The following is a 25,065-nucleotide window of genomic DNA, read 5'->3' as shown; positions in this document are numbered from 1 at the left end:
CTTATATCAGAGCAAATGTGAATTGCCCTGTTCAATGTATGTTTGGAGGTGCAGTAGAAAGGAGAGCTCAGCATTTCTCCTCCCTGCAGGTTTTGACAAGCCATTTGAGAGTGGAAGAGGGTGGCCTGGCCCCTGTTACAGAGGGACACATTCTCATCTCTGATGCGGACACAAAACAGGAGCATCTCCTCCTGCTCCTGCAGAGGCAGCCTCAGCATGGGGTGGTGGAGCTGGATGGCATTCCCATGAATGAAGGCAACAACAGGCTTTCCTGTGAGGACCTGCGTACCCTCGCAGTCAGGTTAGAAGAGTGGTGGCTGTCTTTTGTGTGGCTGAGTCTCAGTCGGATGAGCAAAAGCCTGCACTGAAGTGGTGCAAGGTGCAGAGTCTACAGCTAGCAATGTTCACCACAGCACAGCTCTGGCAGAGCTGCTCCAGGCCACGATTCCCTGAGACTGCAATGTCACCATGCAAACGAGCTGTTTTGTGGCCAGGAAATGGGAGTTAGCACCCATGCCTGATGTAGAGAGGTTTCTCTATAAAGCACTGGCCTATGCAGATAAGGAGGCAAATTCTATATTCAGCCATGCAGTTCCTGTGAAGAAGGCAATAGTTGCAAGCTTTTTTCTTTTAAGAAAGTTGTATGTTTATTAAACTTGCTTAGTTTACAAAAAAAACTTGGGTTAACACTGATTAACCTGTAGTTTAAAATTTTGCTTTTCTATTTGTGGTAAGAGCAAGACATGATTTTCTGCGTGCATGCAGAGTTAGAGTTCTCTGACTCTATTTCCATTTGTTAGTCAAAGTGGGCACTTACCACAGTGAGAACATAAATGTTTGGTAAACACCTCACAAGCAGCCAGGACATAGATGACAAAGACATAGATGACAAAGCCACAGGGAAACCTTTTTCCCAACTGATGTATGGTTTACCTTGGGGCTTTTCCTATTGTAAGAGACCTCAAAAGCCCTCTGGAAATACTCTGATCCAGAATCAGCAGTATTAGGGACACAGGTAGCAGTTTTTTATACTGTTAGGGATACGCATTGTAGGGTATGATCAGAAAGCATAGCTTCTCTTTTTTTCTGTGAGAAATCTGTGTAGCTCTTTAATTTTTTTTCACAGATATCGTCATGATGGTTCTGAGACTCTCACTGATGATGTTCTCTTTGCAGCCACAGATGGCATCCACTTTGTTGAGTTCATCCTGCAGGTCAAGGTCAGTGCATTGCATGTTTCTGAAAGCAATTGCCTGTGTAGAGGCAAAGGGTTTAAATCTTGACTTCTGAAAGTCTTTGCTTTCCCTTGGAAACTGAAAGATAATGGATGTGTTAAGCTTCTATTTCAACTCTAGCTTTCAGATTCATGTGGCAAATTTGAGAGGAACTTTGACTTGCACTAGCTAAAAGGCATCTGTTCTTACTCTAGCTTGGGTTATTCTATCTGCAATTACTCACTTTATACTTAAACTATAATTATCTAGTTTGGTTTACTTTTGTCTTTTTATTTTTAATTCAGCTGGTTTCTTTGTGTTTATAGAGAAAGCTCAGTGTACTCTGATACTGATACCATACTGTTTGGGTGGCAAAGCAGTATGTTGAAACAACTGGCTTCACTGAAGTGAAAAATAAAAAATTCTTAAATTGTTCTTCTGATTAGGTGCTGCCTGTGAATGATGAGCTACCTGTTATGCGAACAGGCCTTGTTCCTGTGCTCCACTGCCTGGAGGGTGAAGAAGTGGTCATCTCCTCAGAGTACATTTCTGCTACAGACGCAGACAGTGATGACATGAAACTGATGTTTATGCTGCCTCGCCAGCCCTACCACGGGGTAGTGAGGAAAGCTGGTATTGCTGTGGATCATTTCTCCCAAGCTGATGTCATCGCTGGTTTAGTCACGTACAAGCACACTAGTGAGTTAAGGACAGAACTACAGTGGAAGGTGGTCAGAGAGGCTTTAGCAAAAAAATCTTAACCCAAATCCGTTCCTTTGCACAAGTTCAGCCGGAACTGCTGAAGAACCACATGTTGTGGCTAGGAAAAAAATAAACTGACTTCAGAAGAGAGCTGATGATAGACAACTACCAAGTGTTTTAATATGTTCTCAAAATTCACATTTCAACTGAAAATTATATTAGAACAAGTACACGAAAGCACCATAATCCTGGAGCATCTCTTTCACTGTTGCTAACAAAATGTCTTGGGCTTTTTTAAAAAAAAATATTATTAAGTTAGGTATAAACTAGAGTGTTTTGATGTGTTTCATGACAGTAAAAAACCCTTTTGGTACTTCTTACTTGCCTCTCCAATCTAGAAGGATATCTACTTTTGGACAATTCATAGTCTTTCTGCATCATAAGATAAATGAAGTTCTGATCTTCATGAGAAACACAATGCTAAAAAGGTGTTATATTGCAGTTTTATTGTTAATACTTTTATTGTTAATACACAGAAATCAAGCTAACTTCCTTTCTATTAATTTTGTATTTTCATTAGCATTTTCTACATCTCTGATTAACAGCTTTATTTTTTTTCCAAAGGTGCTCATTTTCTGTTGAATTATTCTGTAATTTTGTGTTAGCATGAAAGATAGATGTGATATTTTCAAGCTTGGCACTCTCTAAAATGAACAGCTGGTATTTGAGAAGGAAGTCTTGATTATGGCCATCCACAACAAATTTTTCTCCTGTGTCCTAAAGATACCAGGAACTGTATTTCAATGACAGTATTTTGCAGGGGCAATGAAGTTTTACCTTCAAGGGTGTATGTAGTGCTTGTGTTTTTCATTCCCAAATTTCTACACATTAAATGTACTGCCAGTAGATATCACAAGAGAGTGTGGGAGTCACTGCCTTTCCTTTGTAGGCAGCTTGTTAGTAATATTTTGCAGCAATGCAAGACACAGGCTGCCAGAAGTGCTGAGAGCCGGAAAACTCTGAGTCACAGATGCTTCTTGCAAGGGGGGGCAGTTCCCAGTTGTGTATCAGCCCACATTTTGAATGTCATTACACACAGACATAATACACAGTTCAGTAACAAAGCACAGCCCTTGTTGTAGTCCATTTTGCAGGGATTAGAGGCACATAGGAATACATGCACTACTTGGTATACAAAAAAGTTTTCTTCCGGAAGAGTATGGGTATTAGCATTTGTCATAGAGAGAGCATGTATAAAAGAAAGATTTTCCTACATTCTTCAAGAAGGAATGCAGAAAAGGCTCTTTTTCTGCGCAATATACGTTTTCCATGTGCCTTAGAGCACAAAGAACATAATCATGAGAACTATTAGCCATTTTACAGCAATGAAATATCATAACATGGCAATAATAAATTTATAACTATTTGTAATAATAATAATACTTATTCTCTTTTCTACACTGTCTTACTTCAGAATAGAAGTGAGCTGGTTAAAATTAATTACAAACAACAAACCAAATCCCTAAACAAACAGCACCCCCACCAGGCAGAATCAAGAATTCCTGTAATTTTGCTCTTGCTTTCTTTTTTCTTCTGACTTTGAATACTGAAGACTGTCCTTTCAGGATAAAGATTATTCTTCACGAACTTTCAGTAAAACATTTCTTCTAAACCTCAATATTTTTTTTCAGGTGGGGAGGTTGGCCTGACTCCTTCCATTGAGATCTTAACCTTCATTGTCTCTGATGGTGAAGCTGGCCTAGATGTGAAAGACTGCTGTTATGATGGACCTCTTCCTCCTCCAGTTTCACGTCATGATCCATTTCCTGTGTATGACCTTAACATCACTGTACTTCCAGTGGACAACCAGCCTCCATCTATTGCAACTGGTGAAAGCTTCCTCTCACTATGGCATTATAAAGTAGGCTATGCAGTACTGTAATGGTTAAAGACTCAGGGTAGTTTTTTGTTCTTTGCTTTTCAGCATTAGAGAGAGTCAGTTGAGATCAACATATAAAAGTTTTGGATCAGAATTTTTTCCATCTTTTTTTTTTTCCTTTTGCTAGTGCAGTGCAACCACCCAGTCCAACTGCCAGTGTGAGTATGAGTAACTGCTCATTGCTCTTCAGCTGTATTAAGTCATGTAGTTACAGATGGGAGTGCTCGGATCTGCTCCCCTCCATCTCTACATGCCCACTGCTGCATATATAAGCTATGCCTAGGTAAAAGTGAGCAATATTTTGTCCATGAAATGAGTTCAGGGTCCAGCAACTGTCAGGCTTTTACAGTGCAAAAGCATAAACATAAATATCTATCTACCTTTGCATGTAAAGTATATAACAGAAATTTGGGCCTTATATGAAGGGAGAGAATCGTTATTACCTATATTACCAATATTTAATTCTTTTAGTGAATAAAGACAAGGATGGCTGTATATTAATAGACGTGAAGCTACATTTTCACTAGGTCTCTTCAGAATAGAAAAAAACCCAGTTAAAATGGAAATAGAGTTGATAATGTACATTTAGTCCAACAACAGCCCATTGTGTGAAATCTCCATTGATTTCCTGGGCTTTTTATGAGGTCTCTAGTATACATATTAAAGGTATGTTTGCCAAATGTTTGTGTTTTTCAATGTCATTTGCTTGTAAGCATATATTGTAAGGTATATATTCAAGAGCATATATTTGTAAGGTATATATTACGTATCTCAGAGAATATTTAAGCATATCTATGAGTAGTTTTGTAACTTGCGGGCTCTCACCCAAGTAGTGTTCTGGAAATGAAGCATTGTCCCAGCAGGGAAATTAAGCAGTGATGCATGAAAAATTGTTCATTATGAGCAATTCTTAACAGGTCTCATAAAATTAATGCTCTGACAAACAGAGATAACTGCTGATTTTGAGCAGTATATAAACCATACCTAATAACTTACCAGTAAAATAATTTCATGATCCCCTTCTTCTCTACTTCTGTGATAGCAAGAGCAGAGTTGCCAGTGAAAGCAGAGAAAAAGATTCTAAACCAAAACCCTCCAGTAACTAAGCATTTGTTGTATTTCCCCCCTTAGTTATTATTTCCACTCTTGTTAACAAAAACAACAGTGAAATGAGGTAAATAAGCAATAATGAGTATCATATTGTTTGTGTGCAGGTGCAAGTTTTGCAGTGGAGGAGGGCTCCTCCGCAGCCCTTACAACCAACCACTTGTTTGCCACTGACCCTGACACCACTGCAGATGACTTAGAGTTTGTGTTGGTTTCTCCTCCCCAGTTTGGTTACATTGAAAATATACTGCCTTCTCCTGGCTTTGAGAAGAGCAACACTGGAATAAGTATAGGTAAGTCTTAACAATTTGTGGTAATCAAGCAGATGGAGGATTGTGCTGTGGGCTCTGGTGGTGCAGCTGCAGGTGTGGGCATTAATATGAGCTTATTTAGAGAAGCAGGTGCTGGCAAATGAAGAGCAGTGGGACTGTGTGGGTGGAGTTCAAAGGGAGACTGCAGCCCTGCAAATGTGAAAAATTGGCTCTTGAAATAAACAAGCCAAGCCTTGTTTTATGCATTCCAGCTGCAGTCTATTAGAAGTGGCAATACAGGACATTAATCTGCTCTTCCTACCTCTCACTTCACTCCCCCATGAAAATCTCCCACATGTCCCCTCACCAATACATTTGTCATCTAAGTGTAGTAAACCAGGTCTCACATGGGTTTCCAAGGCAAAGTTACAAAGGCGATGGAGACAGTGGTTGACTTGGGTCTCTTCCCTTGTCCGCTTTCAAACATCGTTTCACCATCAGGAGAATGGATTGTGTCATGCTTTGTAATGCTACCAGCTTTTACCAGTTTCTTGAGCTGGAAACCTGTAATCACTGAGCCTTTTATCCCCATTTTTCTCATCTGTTGGTCAAAAAACAGTGTAATGAGAATCATACAGTCATAGAATCATTTAGTTTGGAAAAGACCATCAGGTCCAACCATTAACCTAGCACTGCCAAAGAATCATGGACCTTAGACCTTTTCCTACTTGTTATTTTGAATTGTTTTTATGTGGGCTCAGTTTTTCAGATGAAACTGAGAAGTATGAATATGTACAGTCCCACCAGAAGCAGAATGATGTATTTTTGTTTTGGGGAGGGGCATGTGTCCTGCAGTGTAACTAACTCTTAGAGCCAAAAAACGAGTGAGAACTTATCCAAGCTATTTATTCTTTGAAAAAGGACAGTTTCAAAGTTTTTTAATGATATATATGACTAGAGGGTAGGAAAAGATTGTGCTAACTCTTTTTCTTTTTAAAATCTCTAGCTTCCTTTCAGCTGAAGCACCTGAAAGCCATGAATATAAACTATGTACAAGCCAGGCATATGCAAATGGAGCCAACAGAGGACAAGTTTGTACTTTATGTCACTGATGGGTTGCATCGCTCAGCAGAGACTCCATTTTTTGTGCTGATCACTCCAACCAATGATGAAGTCCCTGAATTCATAGCCAGGAACATTAGTGTAAGGAAATAAGCAAAATGCCTGTCATAGAGTTATTGAAAACAGAAAAGACTCTTTAATATCAATAAGATCATTGTTCTGACTCCTGTTCCTCTGCAACTTTCCCCTTCTTTGTGTAGTCAGCCTAGTTCAGGAAACAGCCCAGTTAAATCCTATGTAAGCCTGTTAGACAGAGCTTCAGTGGGATAGAAGCAGTTCATAGCTCTTTCTGAAAATCTGCAGTTAGGTAAAAGAAAAGGTTCAAATCTTTAAACAAATACGTAATCTAGAAAACAGAAATATCTTTATGCTTCAAGAGCTTTTACAGTTTTTCCACAGCGTATTTTTTTGTTCCTAGTATAGCTTTTCTCCTCTCTGAAGACTGTTTTTCATATAAATAACTCTGTGAGCACCATGCTAGGGTAGTGTTAGCTAATCTTACTGTAAAGTAAAAAGTGCATGTATATGTACAAATTTACATGCATATGTATTTTTAGATGTATTTATGTATTTAAAGGCTTTCTCCTTTGTGCATTTCTGAGCACTTGATTTGACACTGACTTATCTAACATCTTTTCATTTAATTGGGGCAGATATGAACTCCTTATCTCAAATTCTCTTTTCATCATTGTAGCCATTTACTTCTCTATGTCTCTTAAACTGGTTGAAATCAGTAGCCAGGTCAAAAAGCTACTGGGAAAGGGGTGGAGGAAACAAAGAGATACACTTGCCCCTACTTAGGAAACCATGATGAAATTCTATTATTTCCTTTTATGTAAAAGGATTGGATATTTTTTCTTTCACGTTCAGGTTCAAGAAGGGCAGATGAAAGAGCTGGATCTCTCGGTTATCAATGCGGTTGACTTGGATGTACCTCAAGACCATTTGGTATTTAGGGTTGTGCAGAGGCCCTGGTACGGATTCCTTATTAATGGAATCCATGGCAATGATATTCTACACTATAAACAGTTAATTAACCACAATCACCACAGCCATGGGTTGCTTGTTCATGACTTTTCCATGGAGCTACTGAAGAATGGTAGGTGCAGCATTCTTCTGATATTGGTCTTTCATTCCTTTAATGAGGCAAGTGGCACACTAAGAAACTTTCATCACTTATTTATGCACTTGCCTTATATATTTTCAAGACAGTGTTTGGTAATGGAAGTTGACATATTTAATGCTGTTGTTGTCTATTGTTTCTAGGATCTATCAATAAAATCATCCTGAGAGACCTATGTGTCAGAAAGAATAGTAACATATCATCAAGCAGATTTCTAAATGTTTGACAGCACCTAAAACAGAGACAGCAAACAGAGACACATTAACTGATCATGGGGTTAAGTATTTCTCTAAGTGATCACAGAATCGTAGAATCATTGAACAGTTTGGGTTGGAAGGGACCTTTAAGGAGCACCTGGTCCACATACCCTGCCATCTTCCACTAGACCAAGTTGCCCAAAGCCCTGTTCAACATGACCTTGAACACTTCCAGGGACATGGCCTCTACAACTAAACTAGACAAACTGTTCCAGTGTCTCACCACCCTTATTTTGAATCCTTTTTTTCTTATGTCCAACCTAATCCTACCTCCTTTCAGTTTAAAACTCATGCACCTTGTGTCACTACAGGCATTGGTAAAAAAATCTCTCTTTATCTTTCCTATAAGCCTCCTTTAGATATTGAAAGGCTGTGATATACCTCCATATGTCTAACAATAAAGGTGTGAACTGGGGCTCTATAGCTTAGCATGATCAGTCAATCTGCTTTGAAGCCGCAAATCCCTTTCTAGTACATGTAATCAAAAAGTCTACTTAACACTGCCAAGAATATAATAGATTCTTCACTAAATAGATTGTTGCTATTTAGTGAAATGTGGAATCTATTAATCTAAAGAAAGACATGAACTCACTACTGCCACTCAAATTTCAGTTCAGCCCTCAAAAAAATGAGGAAAGATTTTTTTGTCTCTCTGCCTGTCTAATATGAACATTGAGGAATATCAAGTGTCCACCCCAAATTCCTCAGCCTTCCCAAGTCCTGATTTTGACTCTCTTCCTTGGCTGTTCTCTCCCTTTTGCTGTCCACAATGGTGAACAAGCCACCTCCAGCTCAGAACTTCTGACTGTACATGGTCATAGACACAAGGCCAGCTGTCCTTCCCAATGCTTCCTTAAAGCTTCCTTAGGATTATTTAGAGCACAGAAAAGTATTGACTCACTCTCTCTATAGTCAAAGTTATTTGGAATGTGGAGAGGAGAAGAATGTGCCTTTTTCAGATTGACTGAGACCTCTTTTGGAAAGAGTCACTTCTTACTTAGGTCAGACTGGTGACTTTGACTCAAGAGTATGTTGTTAGATTAATTAACAGCAGTGGCTTACCAAACTTCAGGTAGCTGAAAGCAAGTTTACATTGACCAGGGCATAGGGGAGGGAGATAAAATAAGAGTGATGGAAGCAGAGTGAAATGATGTGATATATTTTGCAGGAGTCAGATTTAGTTTTTCTTTCTGTTTCTCTCTCTCTCTCTCTCTCTCTCTCTGTGTCTCTCCCTCACTTTCTCTCTTCTTTTTCTCCCCCTTCCCAACCCATACAGGAATGAAGCTGATGTACATGCATGACAACTCTGAAAACCTCACTGACAGCTTTAAAATCCAGCTATCAGATGGAAAACATAAAGTCCTCAGAACCATTTCAGTAAAGGTCATTCCGGTTAATGATGAGAAACCACTGCTGAGCAAGTAAGTCACATGTTCCTGTCTCTGACAGAGGAATGTGTTCAGATAAAATGATGGAAAAGTGATCAAAACAGCAAATCATAGAATCCTTAAGGTCAGAATAGACCTTTAAGATCACCAAGTCCAACTGTTAACTAGTACCCTACCATGTTCACCATTAAACCATGTCCTTGGTGACTGATTGAGAGAAGAAGCCATAACTAGTCACAGACTGATGCCAATCTAGGTCCTTATCAGCCTGTTTAAAAAAAAAAAAAAGAAAGAATAACATGCTTTAATGTTGATCAATATTAAATGGAGTTAAAAAAAAAAAAAAAAGGAGTGTGTGTGGGGGAACATGCTTGTTGCATCTTTCACAAGTTGCTTCAAAACGTTTGCCAGACACCTCTGATCTTCATGCACCTCTGCTGAACTTTGACCACCGTGGTACTGTATTCCCTTTCCCTGAGACAAACACCTGTCTAAAACACCTCTCTGAAAGCAACTCTGGATTTTGGCATGAGAGAATCCACAAAGCTGATGCATGGGAAAGGCTTTCAGATGAATGATTCTCTTCTTCTATATATTCTAAAGCTCAACCATAATTCAACTTGTGGAAAGATACACACTAACTTCCCTTATGCTTCAAAACTAAGGGTCATAAATGAATTAGACATGATCAGAAATTGCCTGGCAGATCATTTGTAGATAGGCATCTGGCTTCAAGAGAGCCAAACCTCCTGGACATTTTAAAAAGGAGCTCATCTCTTGGGATCCCCATTTTTTTAACTGATAACTTGTCACAGAGCATCAGGGCCTCCATCCTTGTGACTGTTTTCCAGCCCCAGACAGGCAGATGGGAAGCTTAGAGCCCAAAGGTGTCAGGGGTATAGGTCTGAACCTCTGATGTTTGCATTTCAGAAACAACTTGCAACCTGTTAAGCAGGCTGCCACTAAAGTGGAAATTTTTGATCTCTCAGAATATTTGGCCTATTTTCAGATCAGACTTTTATTTCCCATTGAAAAGAATTTTTTATGTTTTGTTTACCACGTAGAGCTTCCTGCAATAACAAATGTTAGTTTTTTAGTTGAAAGATTATCAGTGACCACATAATGCTAACAAGAGAACATCCACTTTTTTGTTAGAATAAAGCGTACAGTTTATGTATTCATATATCGTGTACTGATAATTACTGATAATTGTCTATTTGTTCCTCACGTGCTATAGACTGATGTCATTTTCCACCCTTTCTCTCTGAAAGAAGATGATGAAGTGCAAGAAGTCGAGTGTTTTTAGCTTTGCCCAGCTAGATTCAGAAACTGTTGCTGCCTTGTCTGGCAATGTTAGGTCTCACCATTTGCCATTTCTATGGTGAACAGTAGCACAGAGTGAGCCATCTACTCACAAAATAGCTATTTCTTTATGAAGTTACTGCCTCTTGCCTGTTACTCTTCCACTAAGATGAGGTATGCTGCCAGTAGTTAAGCAGTAAGTGCTTTAAGGAAACATTCAGTTTGGCGCTGAAGTGGTTTAGCTGCCACATTCAGTCACCACATCTTTACTGTAGGGTGCAAACTTCCTTAAGCTACTGCAGTGTTTTCTAGGTGACCATTTGACAATACCTGCAAACTTTTTCTCACTTTTTGATCTGGGAGCCCTTTCCACCTCAGGGATTTTCAGTTCTCATCTCCATTAGTTACAGACTGAAGAACTTGGGATGGGATGTTTTTGGCTGGCAAACAGTGCCTCTTATTCACAGTGATTGCCGATGCGCTCAATTTGTCACCTCTTGGCTTGCATCCTAAAGCAGGGTGTGCCCTTGGGGAATGTAAAGCTTTCACACATTCCCTTGAGAACTTCTTATGGAGATAAGATGTGGGTGCTAGAAGGAGCACACAGAAGAAGCCAGTTAGACCTTTATTGTGTCTCTTATAAGTAAAGGTGAACAGTGAAATACTAGTTATTTGAAAGACAGTCTTTTCCCTAGTGAACATTAGAGCCAATATTGCTGTGGTCTGTAGTAGCAGTACTGTATAAAGCAGCCTATTTGTTTACATTGTCCTCTTCTTACAAATTGTATGACAGTAAACAGAAGGGGAATAAGACAGACATAGTAAATCCCAGTTTGTTGTAAGTTTCTGCTTTGTTGTTTTTCACCATTGTAAGGAGAAGCTTGCCTACACTGCTTTTTTTTTCTCTTTTGAGCTGAAATAGGCACACCCCCCTTCTATTCTTTCTGCAGTTGTCATTTCTGTCAGCATCTGGGTAATCTATATTCCTGGCAGAGAAATCACATGTTGAAAAGGTTCCTTTTATTGCATCAATACAAGACTTTTATTTTTTGCAGGAAGAATGATATAGAGGTGAATATAGGTGAAACTCGAATAATTTCTAGTGCTGTTCTGTCAGCGGAAGATAAAGATACCCCCAGGGACAGAATTTACTACTTATTTGAAAGACTTCCAGAAAATGGTCAGCTTCAGCTCAAGGTTAGTCTTTGTACTTCAACAAAAAGCAGGCATGCAAAGAACTCTTTCTTTTTAGGCTAGAATGAAGTTCATATTCCTTTTCTCCCAAATGTCTGTCATATTTTGATGTAGACAGCTGTGGCCAGTTTGATTGCTGAAGGAGTATTTAAATCAAAGAATGATGCTGTCCCAGAGGCTTTGACACTAAAAGCCCAGATCTTCAACAGGAGGAGAGTGAAAAGCATGGCAGATCATCTGAGGTGACAGTGGAGAGAGATGCTGGGATAATCAGCCCACTAAAGGGAAAATCAAGCATCAAAGCTGGGAGAGGGCAGAGGAAAAAGTCCTTGATAAAAACCAAATAAAAATAAACCTTTACTTCAGTGTTCAGAAAGCACAGAGGGAGTTGTATGTGGAAGAGTGAGTAATAACTCAGGAGTTAGAAGAAGAGTATGAGAGGAAGGAAGGGGAAAAGAAGATGGAAAGGGTATAGCAAGAGGAAAGGCAAAAAATAAGATTAGAAATGGAAGGAGAGATGATAATCTATTGACCGAAGACAAGCCAGAGGAACCAAGATAGAAAAAAATGTCTCTTTTAAATTGCATGCATATATAAAAGAAAAAAAAATCCACTTCTAAAACCTCTGACCTTGGAAAGTATTTTGATGCTGGATTCCTACATGGATCTGTGGATCACACAAGACTTGTGAATTAAAGGGGTCCCATATACTGAGGCGAAAGGCAGCTACTAACTGGAATCTGTCAGTTTGAACATGTAGGGTACATGCATATATCTAAGCTCTCTGTCCTTGATAACCTTTGCTCCAAAGATAGTAATGCTGTTCCTGCAGACTAAATGTCGACTATGTGGATCAATCCAACCTAGGGTATGACACTTTTTCCAGAAAAACAGGAAATTTTATAGGGGTGTGTGGGGGGAAACAGTTTTCCCCCTGCAGTTATAAAATGGTAAAACCCCAGGGGGTGGTGGCCCTTGAAGTTTTAAGGTTTTACCCAATGAGCGCTTCTGCAAAATATAAACATATCACAAGCGGGATGGAAGAGAAGGTTAGTTGTAGTTTTGTGGTAGAAGAGGTAGCCATGCTGTGAAAGCCACGAGGAAGGGGCTCGGAGCCCCTTGGGGCCTCTGGACCCCCCCAGCCCCCGGCAGGGGGGCTGCAGGAACTTGGAACAGTGTTAAACTGGGCTAGGTTCTGTAGCTGAGAGCTGGGGGATGTTTCTTTGCCATGAGCAGCAGCAAGAGATACTGAAAGCAACGGCAGACCAGCACTGACCGGAGAAACCATGGCAGAGAGCCAGCAGAAGATAAGAAGCAGCAAACAACATGCAGCCAAGGAAGACACAGAGCTGTCTGAGAGAAAGAGAGCCAGCAGCAGAGAGAGCAGACCTAAGCTCTACAGACAGAGTTTTTGGGGTAAGAACTGAACCAAAGGACCCCAATCTCCTTGGAGACCCCTCAGTTCCTAGAAGGGAGGGGTGAAGTGCAACATGCACAGCAGAAAAGACCTGAAAAGCTCAGGTGTCCTGGAAAGCTGGACTGGGACGATTAAAGGAATGCAGAGGGGGTGACCTTGGTCCCCCCTCGCCGCTGCTGCCAAGCTAAGCTAGCAGCCTGAGACAGAGCACAGGAGCTCTGGTAGAACTCTTGAGGCAAAGGCCTTCAATTGAAAGCTGCCCGAGATGTTCTGACTCAGGGGTGAATCCCCTGAGGAAGGGACCTTCATGGGGGTCTTAAACCCCATGATATGACGTGGTGAAGCGAGTTTTGTCCCTGCTACGCAGCCCACGGAAGATAAGACCCTCACTTGAAGACGACGGGCCGAGGGGCTTGGATACCCCCTCGTGTGTATTGAAAAGAGATCCAGCTACAACAATCCAGTTACAGCTGCTGTATAGAAGAAGAGAACCTGCTGCCTTAAAGACACTGCTGCTCTGAAAGTGGAAAGGGATCTTTCCTTCTTCCCTTCTGGACTTTTATTTGGAGGGGAGAAGAGATTTGATCTATTGTAAATACTTATGTCATGGTAGAGATAATTAAGATTGCATATAATGTATTGTAGTATTTATTTTGTGCAGTCATTGTAATATATTCCCTTTCCCCCATTCTGAGTCTCGTGTAGCATCTGGAAACCATCTCACACTGGGTTGAGATGTGGGAGGGGAACTTGGGCTAGGGAATTGGATTTTTGAGGCTCTCAAACCATGACAATAGGATAGTTCATTTTTTTTGCAGCTGAAGACCTCTGGGGTTCTAAATTTCTGCGCTTCCCTGAAGTTCCCCATAGGTTCATTTCTGACATCCTTTCAGGGATGATTTTGGGTTGAACCAAGAGCAGCTTTGTGAAATTAAGAAATAGAAAACATAAGCTGAGTCAGGGACCATTTCATTTTCATCTTGTTGGTGTATTAATGAGAAGTGTACAGGAATTTATTTGCTATAGCAGAAGTGCCTAAACTCCGTATTACTCTGTTTTATTAATGATCACTGTATTTTCTCCAACCTTATAGCTGCTTGGAAACAACTCCAGCTATTTGCTGCCCTTCAAAACATACTATGAGGAAAGAGTCTATAGCTTAGAAGTGAAGCCAAGTAGCTGCCACCAACAGTCTACATAACTACAAAGAAACACAATTACCTGGGGAGGATGCCTGGGAAACTATCTATTTAATGAAGGATGTTTATTCTTTCCAGGTAGGAAAAGGCTGGGTGACTCTCCGAACTGGAATGACATGCACTCAGGAAGACCTGGATATGAACCTTGTGAGATATGTCCATACAGGAGCTGTAGGGTCCAAGAACCAAGACAGCTTCACGTTTTACCTCTGGGATGGGTACAACAGATCCCCAGTTGTGGACTTCTACATAAATGTCAAGGACATGGAAAAGGGTAAAGATATACCAGAGTTTTACAGTGCCTGTTTCTGAAACAAAGATATTTGAGTACATGTTCTGATCCTCTCCTGAGCACTATATAGGCCCCTGGCAAGTCTCTCTGCAGATCCTGTAAGTCTGACTGCTTGGATTTCACTGTTGGCCAGAGCCTTGATGTTCCTGCTGGTGAAGAAGTGGTCCTGGGATTTGAAAAGGCACTGCTGATGGCAACGTGTTGCACCTTGCCTCCCAGGACTCCCAGCTACTTTTGAAATTGAGCTGAAAATACCCTTTAGAAAATAGCTTTATATCTGAGTAAATCAAAGCAAAGAAAAATGGCAAGAATGTAAAAGGGTAGGCAAAAGACTGTTCGCAAACAGCTCTGTCTCCCAGACAGATAGACAGAGCTCTGTCTTCTTCTCTCTCTTTAGTCTACAGTCTTATGGTCTCTCTTCTTTTATCGCATCCCTATTAGAAACCTAAAGGTTAACCTGACACTGCTAAGATTGGAATAGTCAAAAGAAGTTGTGCTCTCTTCATCCTTGGCAGTTTTCAATGGGATAAAGCCCCAAGCAATGTGGTTATGGCTGGTCTCACAGCTGACCCTGTTTTGAGCAGAAGGTTGGACTAAAGACATCTTTAAGTCACTTTCAGGCTGAATTTCTCTATAATCCTACAGTCCTGTGATTTTTCTACTGGTGATGGCTTGCCTGTGGCTAAATAATGCACAAGAGATCAACAAGTTAATTATGACAATTTTAGTGTTGCTTTGTCTATCATGCAGGAGACATTGCAGTTTTTATGAAACTCCTCAGAGTGCCAAAAGGAGATCGCGGCTACATCACAACCAATGTCCTCCTTGCACTGGACGGGACTGACAAGCCAGAGGAGCTCCTTTATGTGATAACCTCTCCACCCCAATATGGACAAATAGAATATGTCAGCTACCCTGGCATCCCCATTACAAACTTCAGTCAAATGGATGTAGCACGACAGATTGTCTGCTACGTTCACAGCACAAAGGCAGCTGTTCTTGAAGACACATTCAGGTAAGGTATATGACCCCATCCCCCGAACTCTTCCCCTTGAATTTTTCGGGGTATTTAAAAATTTTGCACAAAACAAACAAAAAAAAAACCCCAACCAAATTATTAAAAGGAGCTGGAATATCTATGTGAATTGTCAATATTTATATAGCAAATATATCGCTTATACAATACGTTATAGTTGTGACTGCTTTGGTAGAATATACATTTTGTCATTAATGCTGAAAATATAGCCAGAGTCATATTTACTCAATTATACTAGCTTCAACATTATTATAGCATTCAGGCTACACAGCTGTTAAGATTTAAGTGGGAGAGAAAGACTAAGAATGTACTTTGTGGAATTTTCCTTTGGTTTCTTGCCACAGCTGGATGCTGTAAAACTGATCCATTCAGGTATTAAACAACAGCTTCCTTGTCTATTCTTATTTATCATATTCATTAAGTTCTGGGCTTTTTGAATTCATAAGTAGTTCTTGAACATAATGAAAACCAGTCCTCCGAATCTATTTTGACACCACAATAGCTCAGAAATTCATGTAGACACTTGAATTCTTGGGGTAAACCCATTAGGTTTACCTATAGGCCCAGTTGAGCAACCTAATGATATTCAAGTTTATTTTCATCTGGTTTTGAAACCTTTCTCTGAGAACAGTTTATTCTAGATGAATTCCTAAAGTATTTCCTTATTTTGTTCTTAAATTAACCTCCCTTGCCTATAAAGTGGAATGATGTAATGAGTTATCATCACATAAAGAGTAGATGTATTGCTGCTCAAAGTCTTGCAGACAGCTTTGTAAAAGAGATCAATTTCAGGGTAAAGAAAAGCTCAGAAATAAGGATAATATTCCTAAAGGAAGAATGCTTCTTGCTAGCATTGGTAATTTCCTCTGAAAACAGCTTTTGACAGAAAATAGACTTATTGTAAAATTCAAAATTAAGAGTTTATTGTTTTTCATTTGTAACTAAGCAAAATGAAAGACTTAGCTCCTAAGAGCTGCAATTCAGAAAAGACCCTTTTTTTACACACTCTTATTAATGGATTCCTGATCTGAATGGCATTTTCTGTGATACATGATGAAGATTCAAAAACATGTTGCATCATCCAGTTAGAGAGCTTTTTTGCAGGGAAGTCAAGCAAGAGGGGCCTGGAGACATCAAATAAACCTCCCTATGACACTGGGACAGCTCAGGTGACATTATCTATACTTAAAGCAAAAGTAAATTTGAATCTTTTCTCAAATCAAACATTTAAAACTATCCCTTCCACTAAATTCAATGTGGTAGAAATTCTAGTTAGGAGATTTGTCTGATCCACTTGTACTCACAGCAGGAAAATGTGAACAATTTTTCCCAGGTTTTATGTTTCTTGGTTGTGAAACACTTTGACCAAAACTAGAATCAGCTTAGGCAAATTAGGTAGCAGTCATGCCAACCCTAGTTTGGGCAGCGTAGTAGTGGCTTGTGTGTCTTGTGTCAGTATGACTTCCATATCACACTAAAGGAAGCAGATAAAAAAACTCTAGGAATGTGGATAAACCCAATGTTTAGGCCAATCACTAAGAACCAAACTAGAAAGTCAGCCTTATAGAAGTAAGGTTATGATGTTTTAGTAAATATTGATATTTGATAACTATTGATATTTGATAACTATTTTAATCACAATAATTATGTTTCTTGATGTTATCATTTGGAAAGACATTTGGTTTTGTGTAGACATAGAAATATTCTGGCAGAATATTGTTATTATTATTATTATTTCAACACGAAATGGTTACATTAATTATATGGGTAATTATGGCAGGAGGAGGAATTAAGTGACCAGATTTTTACTTCCCACTAAAGTGCTTACTTCAGACATAAATTTACCTGTATTGTTTGGTGCTGCTGGCCTGGAAGAAAGATTTGGCAGTGCTTGGTTGGACAGACGACTTCAAGTGATTAGCAATCTGACATCAGATGCTGGCAGCAGGATACTAAAAGAACATGCTAATGTTCTCCGTTTTGACATGCTGGCTCGATTTTGTAATGAGTTGGCACTATTTATGATTCCATTTTTATCTTTTAAATGCCATGACAGATGGTAGGTCCTCTAGCCAACTCCATTGCCATTGAACTGCAGAAAGCATGAAATGTTGGTAGGGGTGAAATCAAACCATGCAACATGTCCTCCAAACTGGGCCTGGGAGTTGTCCCCTAAATTTCATCAGAATGAGGAGAATACTGGCTGCTCTCTATTTCTGAGGAAATAATGAAGCAGACATAAACCAGAAATAAACAACCAATATCTTCCAAAGTGCAGAAAAAGGTCATCTTGGGCACCAGCAGTTTCATCACCTGTGAAACTGAATGGTGAATGAAATTTGCATTGTAAATTTCAGTCTGATGTATATAACTAGGAGGTTTGTTCCTATTTGGTATTCTGTAGAAGACTGGATGAATCTTCAGTTATGTGAACTTATCTAAATCTTTAACTTAAATATTTTTGAGACATCATCCAAATGACTTTACAGCCATCAAAGAACGAGAGGAACTGACTTCCACTTCAATCTTTCAGAATTTTTGAGAGAAGGTTTAAGGTATTGACTAAAGGTGTTTTACCCTTTTATTTCCCCTTAGCATAGTATTTATCATCATTATTCTAGTTTTGTATTTGATTTCAGATAGCTTACTAATAGCAAAACCCCTTTCCTATTGGCACAATAGCATTAGGTCAGTGTAGACAGATGTCTCTAGGTTCCCAGTTGGGAATACCATCCTCAGTAAACATATTTCTAACTGCTATATAGTCCCTGGTCTGCCTGTACTCATTCCCATCTGTTTCATGGCACACTGCCAGTTGACAAGTTGATCAAGGTCTAATCATCCAGCGTTGGTGAAGGCAGTGAGGAGTTTTAGATGGACAGTCTGTGTAACACAGTAAGCTTCATCATGACCTACTGAAAGCCACTCACATTTGAGGCATGAAACAGGTGTTGACCCTGTAATTTTTTTAAATACGTCTTCGAGGTCTGCAGTCAAGAGAACAAGAGGAAACAGATAATCTACCTAAATGTTAGCCAGTCTCCATTTCAGTTATGTATGGTAGAAGAGGGCTAGGTGAAAAGAAGCCAGCCAGGCTGGCCCTCATACAGTCTGAAACAACTGTCTCACTCTACCACAAGCAAATTTCTTTGCAAAGCAGTCTCCGTTTTGGATCAGGCAGAACACAAACCTGTGTGAAAACCACTTTCCAAAATGGTTTTGCATGTACTGTGCAGCATAATCACTGAAATTTATGTAGAAAGACAGGTAACTCATGCATACTGTTTGTTGATGGAACATGTAGGATCGTGAGATATTTGCAAAGCCATTTTTAGTTTCATATACACTCAAAAGTTTTTGTTATAAGCACGACAATGTTCCGTGTAATTCCTTTCAGAAAAAATACTTAATTAATGGTCTTGACAATGAAATCTAGGATGAATTTTGAAGGCTGGAAGATTGGTTTTCTCCTTTTTTTTATCCACCACTAAATTTGATAATAAATTTCTGCAGACCACGCTGTCAGTTGTATGGCAAAAGCCCATACCCAGCTGCTAGGCTTCTGTCGTGATTTAATCCTAGCCGGTAACAAAGCCCCATGCAGCTGCTTGCTCACTCCCCACCTGATAGGATGGAGGAGAGAATTGGAAGAATGAAAGTGAGAAAACTCCTGGGTTGAGATAAAGACTGTTTAATAAGTAAAGTGAAAGCTGCACACACAAGCAAAACAAACCAAGGAATTCATTCACTTCCCATGAGCAGGTAGGTGTTCAGCCATCCCCAGGAAAGCAAGAGTTCCATCATGCATAACAATGACTTGGGAAAACAAATTCCACCACTCCAAATGTCTCCCCATTCCTTCTTCTTCCCTCAGCTCTATACACTAAGCAAGACACCATATGGTCTGGGGATATCTTTTGGGTCAGTTGAGGTCAGCTGTCCTGGCTGTGTCCCTTCCCAACTTCTAGTGTACCCCCAGCCTACTCACTGGTAGGGCAGTGTGAGGGGCAGAAAAGACCTTGCGGCTGTGTAAACACTGCTCATCAGTATCAAAACCAAAACATCCTTATGTTATCAACGCTATTTCCAGCAAAAATCAAACCCACAGCCCTATACTAGTGACTATGAAGAAAATTAACCAGCACAGCTTCCAACAGATTGTCTCTCCAGCCTTTGACACCTTTATCTTTTCTTTTCTTTTTGAAAGGAAATCTAATGTAGAGCATAATCAAATCTTCAGTATATCTAAAGAAACATTACTTCTTGACAGAAACAAGAAACTCTGTTGATATTAATAGAAATTCCCAGTACAGAACCAGAATTTTGCAGATATGACCATTTGATAAATATATGGTATAGGTATTTTTAAAACTACCCTAGCAACTTGTACAGTTCTGACCAATACCTTAGTATTTTAGTGAAATCTTACTTGAGTTTTGTAAAGAAATATAAATAGTTCCTCTGAATATACAGAAATTTACAGATGCGGTTAGTGCCTAAACAAACCCGTAAAGTGGGATGAGGATGAATCTTTCTCCAGCTTGGTTTTTCAAATAATTTTTGGCTATTAGGTGGAAAAGATTTGTAACAGTGACCAGAAAAAAACCCAAAACCCTAAACAAACAAAAAATAGACCCTTGTCCAGGCAGATCTTACACTTTACATACCTCTTTCTATATGTTGTAGACAAAGCCAACACTTTCACTGGCAGGTGCTACTGCCAGGTAACCAAGTGAAGATACATTTAAGGATGTGTACAATGTGTATTTATGCCAGAGGCTACAATAAGTCCCCCAGCCAGCCCATCATTTTAGTTCTGCTCCATCTGTATCTGAGCTAGAAGATTAGATCAGTTCTGTTATGACTGTTTATCCTCAAAGACATTCCTCTGGCAAGTACTGAGGTGCATTAAAACTCTTGTCAAATACCCGGCCATCTACTTTTACTTTTTAAAGTTTTACATCCACTCCATCCACTGTCTGGGTTTGAGCTCAGTCCAGCTCTACTACTTTTGCAGTATCAACACAGGCAAGTCCTGTAGTGAAGGTCTGCATTATCATTTCATTTCAGTACATGGTGAATCAAGAACAGATGCTGAAGACTATCTTACCTCTCTTTGCCAGATTCACCATCAGCAATGGACTGAGGACTAAGAATGGGACATTCATAATCTCCTTGGAGGCACTTGACCAAGCTTTGCCCACACTATCTAGGAACATGGGGTTAAAAACAATGGAAGGTGCTATGGCACTTCTCTCTCCTGATGTCCTGCAGCTTTCAGACCCAGACACTGCCAAAGAAAACCTTACCTTCCTCTTGGCTCAGCTCCCCCAATATGGTCACCTCTATTACCGTGGGGCTGTGCTACTGCAGTACAATTTCACACAGCAAGATGTGGACAACAGGGATGTTGCATACAAGCACCGAGGTGGGGATTCCCAGATGGACAGATTTACATTTGTTGCCACAGATAGGACTAATCAAGGCTTCATCGTGAATGGGAGAGTGCAGACCGAGCCAGTGGCATTCACCATTCAGGCAAGTGTGACCACAGGCCTACTTTAAAGGGATAAATAGCATGAAAAGCTCAAAAATGTAGTAATTTTTATGAGAACTGATACTTGCTGCAACCTATGATTTAACTGAGGTATTTTTCAGCTACAATGTTTGCTTCCTGTGTTCCATGAATAATTAACCTGGAGAATGAAATACTTGACACAATGTGTAAATATAAACAAGTAGATCCTTATACATGTAATACTTAAACACTAAAATATTTTACATAGAAATCTCAACTATATAGTCGAGACCAGCTGTGGGAAATATTGAACTTCCTCCTACTCTCCTTTCCCACTTGATGCCTGACTCTGTGACTTACACATGAGAGATGCGAGGGTAACTGTTGATCTTCATGTCACAGGACTCTTGAATTACAGCCACTTTGCTTCCACAACCAGAGAGCCTGTCTTCTGTTTTTTTGTAAGATGCCTGCTCTGATTCTTCCTTTCTTTACTAGAATCTTTCTGTTTAGTTCCCATTGTTTCCTCACTGTCAGTTCTTTACACTTTGTCATGCACTCAGATGTATTTGCTATGATTCCTTGTATGTAGCTGGCATGTTTCAGTACACGAAGTAGGCCTAGTTGCATTATATGTCAAAATTCTGGATGTTTCAAAACACTGATACTAATGAGTAGGCTGCCAGCATTTCCTGATGACAAAGTTTCAAGTTACGTGACTAAGGAGGAGTGCAATTTCAGCAGGGGGTGAGATATGGGAACAGCAACAATCAGTGTGGAATGCTAGCATACTCATCAGAAGTTGTGAAAGGTGGAACAGATTTGAGGAGACATTAGCCATGTCTATTACTGTGATTATCATAATCCTTAGGTTTCCATGCATGTTACTGTAAAACAGTAAAAGGTGACAAACCTTTGCTGAAGTTACCTTTTGCTATGTAGAAAATCACATGAAAAATGAGAAGGACTATGGGGAGTGTGGGACATCAGGGCAGAGGCACAGGGAATTTGTGTTACCCTCCCCAGTGTGTTCTGTAACCTGCTGCTAACGGCAAGTGATGGGCAATCCGGGCCTGGAAACTTCTCATGTGAAATAGAACTTAACTGGAAATCAGATATCTGCAGGAGACTGTGAGCCAAAGTGGCTATTGCCACCCTGAGCAGGCTACTGTGCTTTTAGCAAAAGTAGGACAGAGAATGTCCTGATGCTGTAAAATGAATGTTTAACTTTGATTTAGGTGGATCATTTGGACAAAATGGCACCAAAAATTATTCATCTCCATTGCTTTTCTGATGTGGAACTGCTGAATAATGGCAATTATGGGATCTATATTACTGCCAGGTCCCTGAAGGCATCTGACCCCAATACAGAAGATGACAAAATAATTTTTAAGATTTTGCAAGGTCCTCATTATGGCTACCTGGAAAATACAACAACAGGTGATTTCTTCTATATGCTCTGTATTTTGGGACTAGCAGACCAGACCCCAAAACCTCTCCTGTTAATGTTTGCTTGACAGAAGGAATCAAAATTTCTTAGCAAACTTTGGGCAAACTTTGAATGCAGTAAAAAAACTTTTATTATGAAACCTGTGTCTCATGTTCATTATGAGATGATTGTTAGTGTCTTCTGTTGGGAAACTATTTTTTGTTTGTATCAAGAAAAAAAAATTAATATCAAACTTGGCCTTTTGATAAAGATGCCACACAAAAAAAACCTGAGCTTATGGACTGGGATGTTGCTGTTTAGGTATAAAACCACTTTTCTGTAAGTTCAGATTTTCAACAAAAAGGTTGAAAAGAGTTTATATAAGCCGATATTAAGAGACTTTTGATTCATCTGCATATTACTCGTCTTTCCCAGGTGGACTCATTCGGGAAGGGTTTAGCCAAAAGGATTTAAACAACAAAATCATACTTTATGTCATCAACCTGTCACAGGAACTGAATTCAGACAACTTGGAGTTTCAAGTCATGGATGCCAGAGGAAACTCAGCAGGGCCCCAAAGGTAGCTGCGACCCTAGGTGATATGTGCTCACTACACCCCAGGGCACATGAACTGGTGCTGGGCTTGGAGCCACACAGACATGAACATAGACAGCTACTCCTCAAACTGCCATTGCCTTTGTGGGAGTAGAGGAGGTTTTCTTCCCTCAAGGAGGTGAAATACAAGGGGCTATCTGCAGGTTAGAGTGGGTCATAGTTCTCAAGGGCCTTTGGGGCCTCTTAGGAAAGCAAAATGGAGTTTACTCTAAGTGGCAGTTGGGCATTTGGAGATCTGAGATGCTGGGTGCTGAGGGATGGGATTACTGCGTCATGAACATGGCTCTGCAGCTGCAGGTCACTCTTGCCCTGTGCTGGTGGCAGCGCATTTTTCACAAGCTTGAGATTACAATGGAAGGGATGCTCTCAAGTGATAAAGCTATGAGACATACTTCTGCAAAAGAGCACTGAAAGGAGGTGAAGAGTACACAGCATCTTCTTTGTCATCCACTGCTTATATTAGGCATATTATCCAAATTTCCTTGTGACATATGGTAAACCTCACATAAAAAAATTAGAATATCATCTGAACTGTGCTTGATGATAAAAGCTTTAAGTGGGAGTAGCCCTTCAGCATAGGCAATGTTTCTGTTAATTTCTGAAAATAGAACTAAATGTTAAATCAACTTGTTTAATAAGTAATAAAAATTGCAAAAAAAATAACCAATGCTATTTTCCTGGGCTAAATTGGCCACTTGCCAAACAGATTCATAGAGAAAGAAAAAGAGCAGAGAGCTGGCTCCAGGGGCAGAGCACTTCCCTGCAGGCTTGAGAGAGGGCAGGGATCAAGCAGAGCTCAAGCAGAGCTGGAGGGAGCTCTTCGGCAGTTATGGGCTGTGCCAAAAGATGTCCCCATACACAAACACATCTGAACATGGACAGCCTGAGCACTGCCCAGCTGCTCTGTGCTGGCTCACAGATGAACCAATATTAAAACCACCATTATATGATGCCACTTCTCGTGGTAAAGTGTGACTTCTTGTTTATGAATACCAATGTGCAGCACAACTTTCAGAAGAGAGCAAACAAAAGCTCTTTTTAATGGAAAATAGGAGTTTCAGTGAAGTTATCCATTAGCAGATCAAAGGGGAATTTGGCTTTAAGTGAAAAAATAATATTTTAATACTAGATTTAAAAGCTCATGAGATACCTTTTTATTTAAACTATTTATCATCTAAAGATCACTGGTTCAAAATACAAATTTCATTTATTGTTGATATCCCAGCTATTATCTGAATGCTGCTGGGCTACATCTGGCACATCCACCCTTTTTAGCAAAAATAAAGCAAACCAGCCTCTAAATGGGTTGCCCACAAGATTAGCATCAGAGGATAAAGGAGGACAGGAGGAAACTTCCACTGGTGTTAGAGCTAGTCAACCATGAAAGGTCTGGAAGGTTTTAGAAAAGTTCAAATTATTTTGTAAGTAGCTCAGCTCAGTTTTCTTCTTTGCGGTCTCTTTCATTCCTCTCTGACTCTCAATAATTTTTATCAGAGCTTTTACAAAGGTGAGGTTTTTATTGACTACCCTCTGCAGCATGCAATCTTCTGAGGTTCAGTCACACCCTCACTATAAACAATTCAAAAATTCAGTGTATGGAACACTTGAACTCAGCCAGGGTGAAAAGTTGAAGAGCAAAGTACACAGAGTAGTAAAGTAAGGGGAGTGGGGAGGGTGCTGGCACAGAGGCAGTGAAGTCTTAGAGCGTGCTCTATATGCTACAGGAGGAGAGGTAGAGGATAGATGAAGGAAGGTGGGCAGAAAGGAGGATATTGCAGCAAAAAAATGGGAAGTGAGAGTATAATACAACCAGAAGGCTAAAGGGAAGCAGGACAAAAAGTGATAGCTTGTCTTGGTCTGTTTGGTGTTACGGATAAACTGCTCTTCTCAAATTTCCGGCAGAACCCCTTTGGTTGTGAAACAAGGTTCCGGCCTGGTTTAGGGTGGATGAGGGTTGGTC

General features: G+C 40.0%; 1 protein-coding gene across 3 annotated transcripts in view; it reads left to right on the top strand.

The window, feature by feature from the left end:
* Positions 1 to 25,065, top strand: part of FREM1 (FRAS1 related extracellular matrix 1) — a 67,352-nt gene that overhangs the window by 24,892 nt on the left and 17,395 nt on the right. For 2 of the 3 annotated variants that reach the window (XR_003526328.1, XM_027635287.1), the window contains exons 14-28: positions 90 to 301; positions 1,127 to 1,220; positions 1,661 to 1,913; positions 3,608 to 3,805; positions 5,070 to 5,255; positions 6,220 to 6,416; positions 7,206 to 7,434; positions 8,992 to 9,136; positions 11,461 to 11,602; positions 14,294 to 14,489; positions 15,258 to 15,522; positions 18,033 to 18,098; positions 20,667 to 21,081; positions 22,300 to 22,501; positions 22,926 to 23,070. Coding sequence is in view for 2 of the 3 variants with exons in the window: in XM_027635287.1 (XP_027491088.1) it covers positions 90 to 301; positions 1,127 to 1,220; positions 1,661 to 1,913; positions 3,608 to 3,805; positions 5,070 to 5,255; positions 6,220 to 6,416; positions 7,206 to 7,434; positions 8,992 to 9,136; positions 11,461 to 11,602; positions 14,294 to 14,489; positions 15,258 to 15,522; positions 18,033 to 18,098; positions 20,667 to 21,081; positions 22,300 to 22,501; positions 22,926 to 23,070 (2,945 nt within the window). In the remaining variant the exon portion in view is untranslated. The remainder of the gene's footprint in view (positions 1 to 89; positions 302 to 1,126; positions 1,221 to 1,660; positions 1,914 to 3,607; positions 3,806 to 5,069; positions 5,256 to 6,219; positions 6,417 to 7,205; positions 7,435 to 8,991; positions 9,137 to 11,460; positions 11,603 to 14,293; positions 14,490 to 15,257; positions 15,523 to 18,032; positions 18,099 to 20,666; positions 21,082 to 22,299; positions 22,502 to 22,925; positions 23,071 to 25,065) is intronic. The other variant, XM_027635288.1, reaches the window with a different exon arrangement.

Source organism: Corapipo altera, unplaced genomic scaffold, assembly GCF_003945725.1.
Source record: "Corapipo altera isolate COAL_440 unplaced genomic scaffold, ASM394572v1 61411, whole genome shotgun sequence".
Classification (NCBI taxonomy): Eukaryota; Metazoa; Chordata; class Aves; order Passeriformes; family Pipridae; genus Corapipo; species Corapipo altera.
This window is presented reverse-complemented; position numbering and strand designations above follow the sequence as displayed.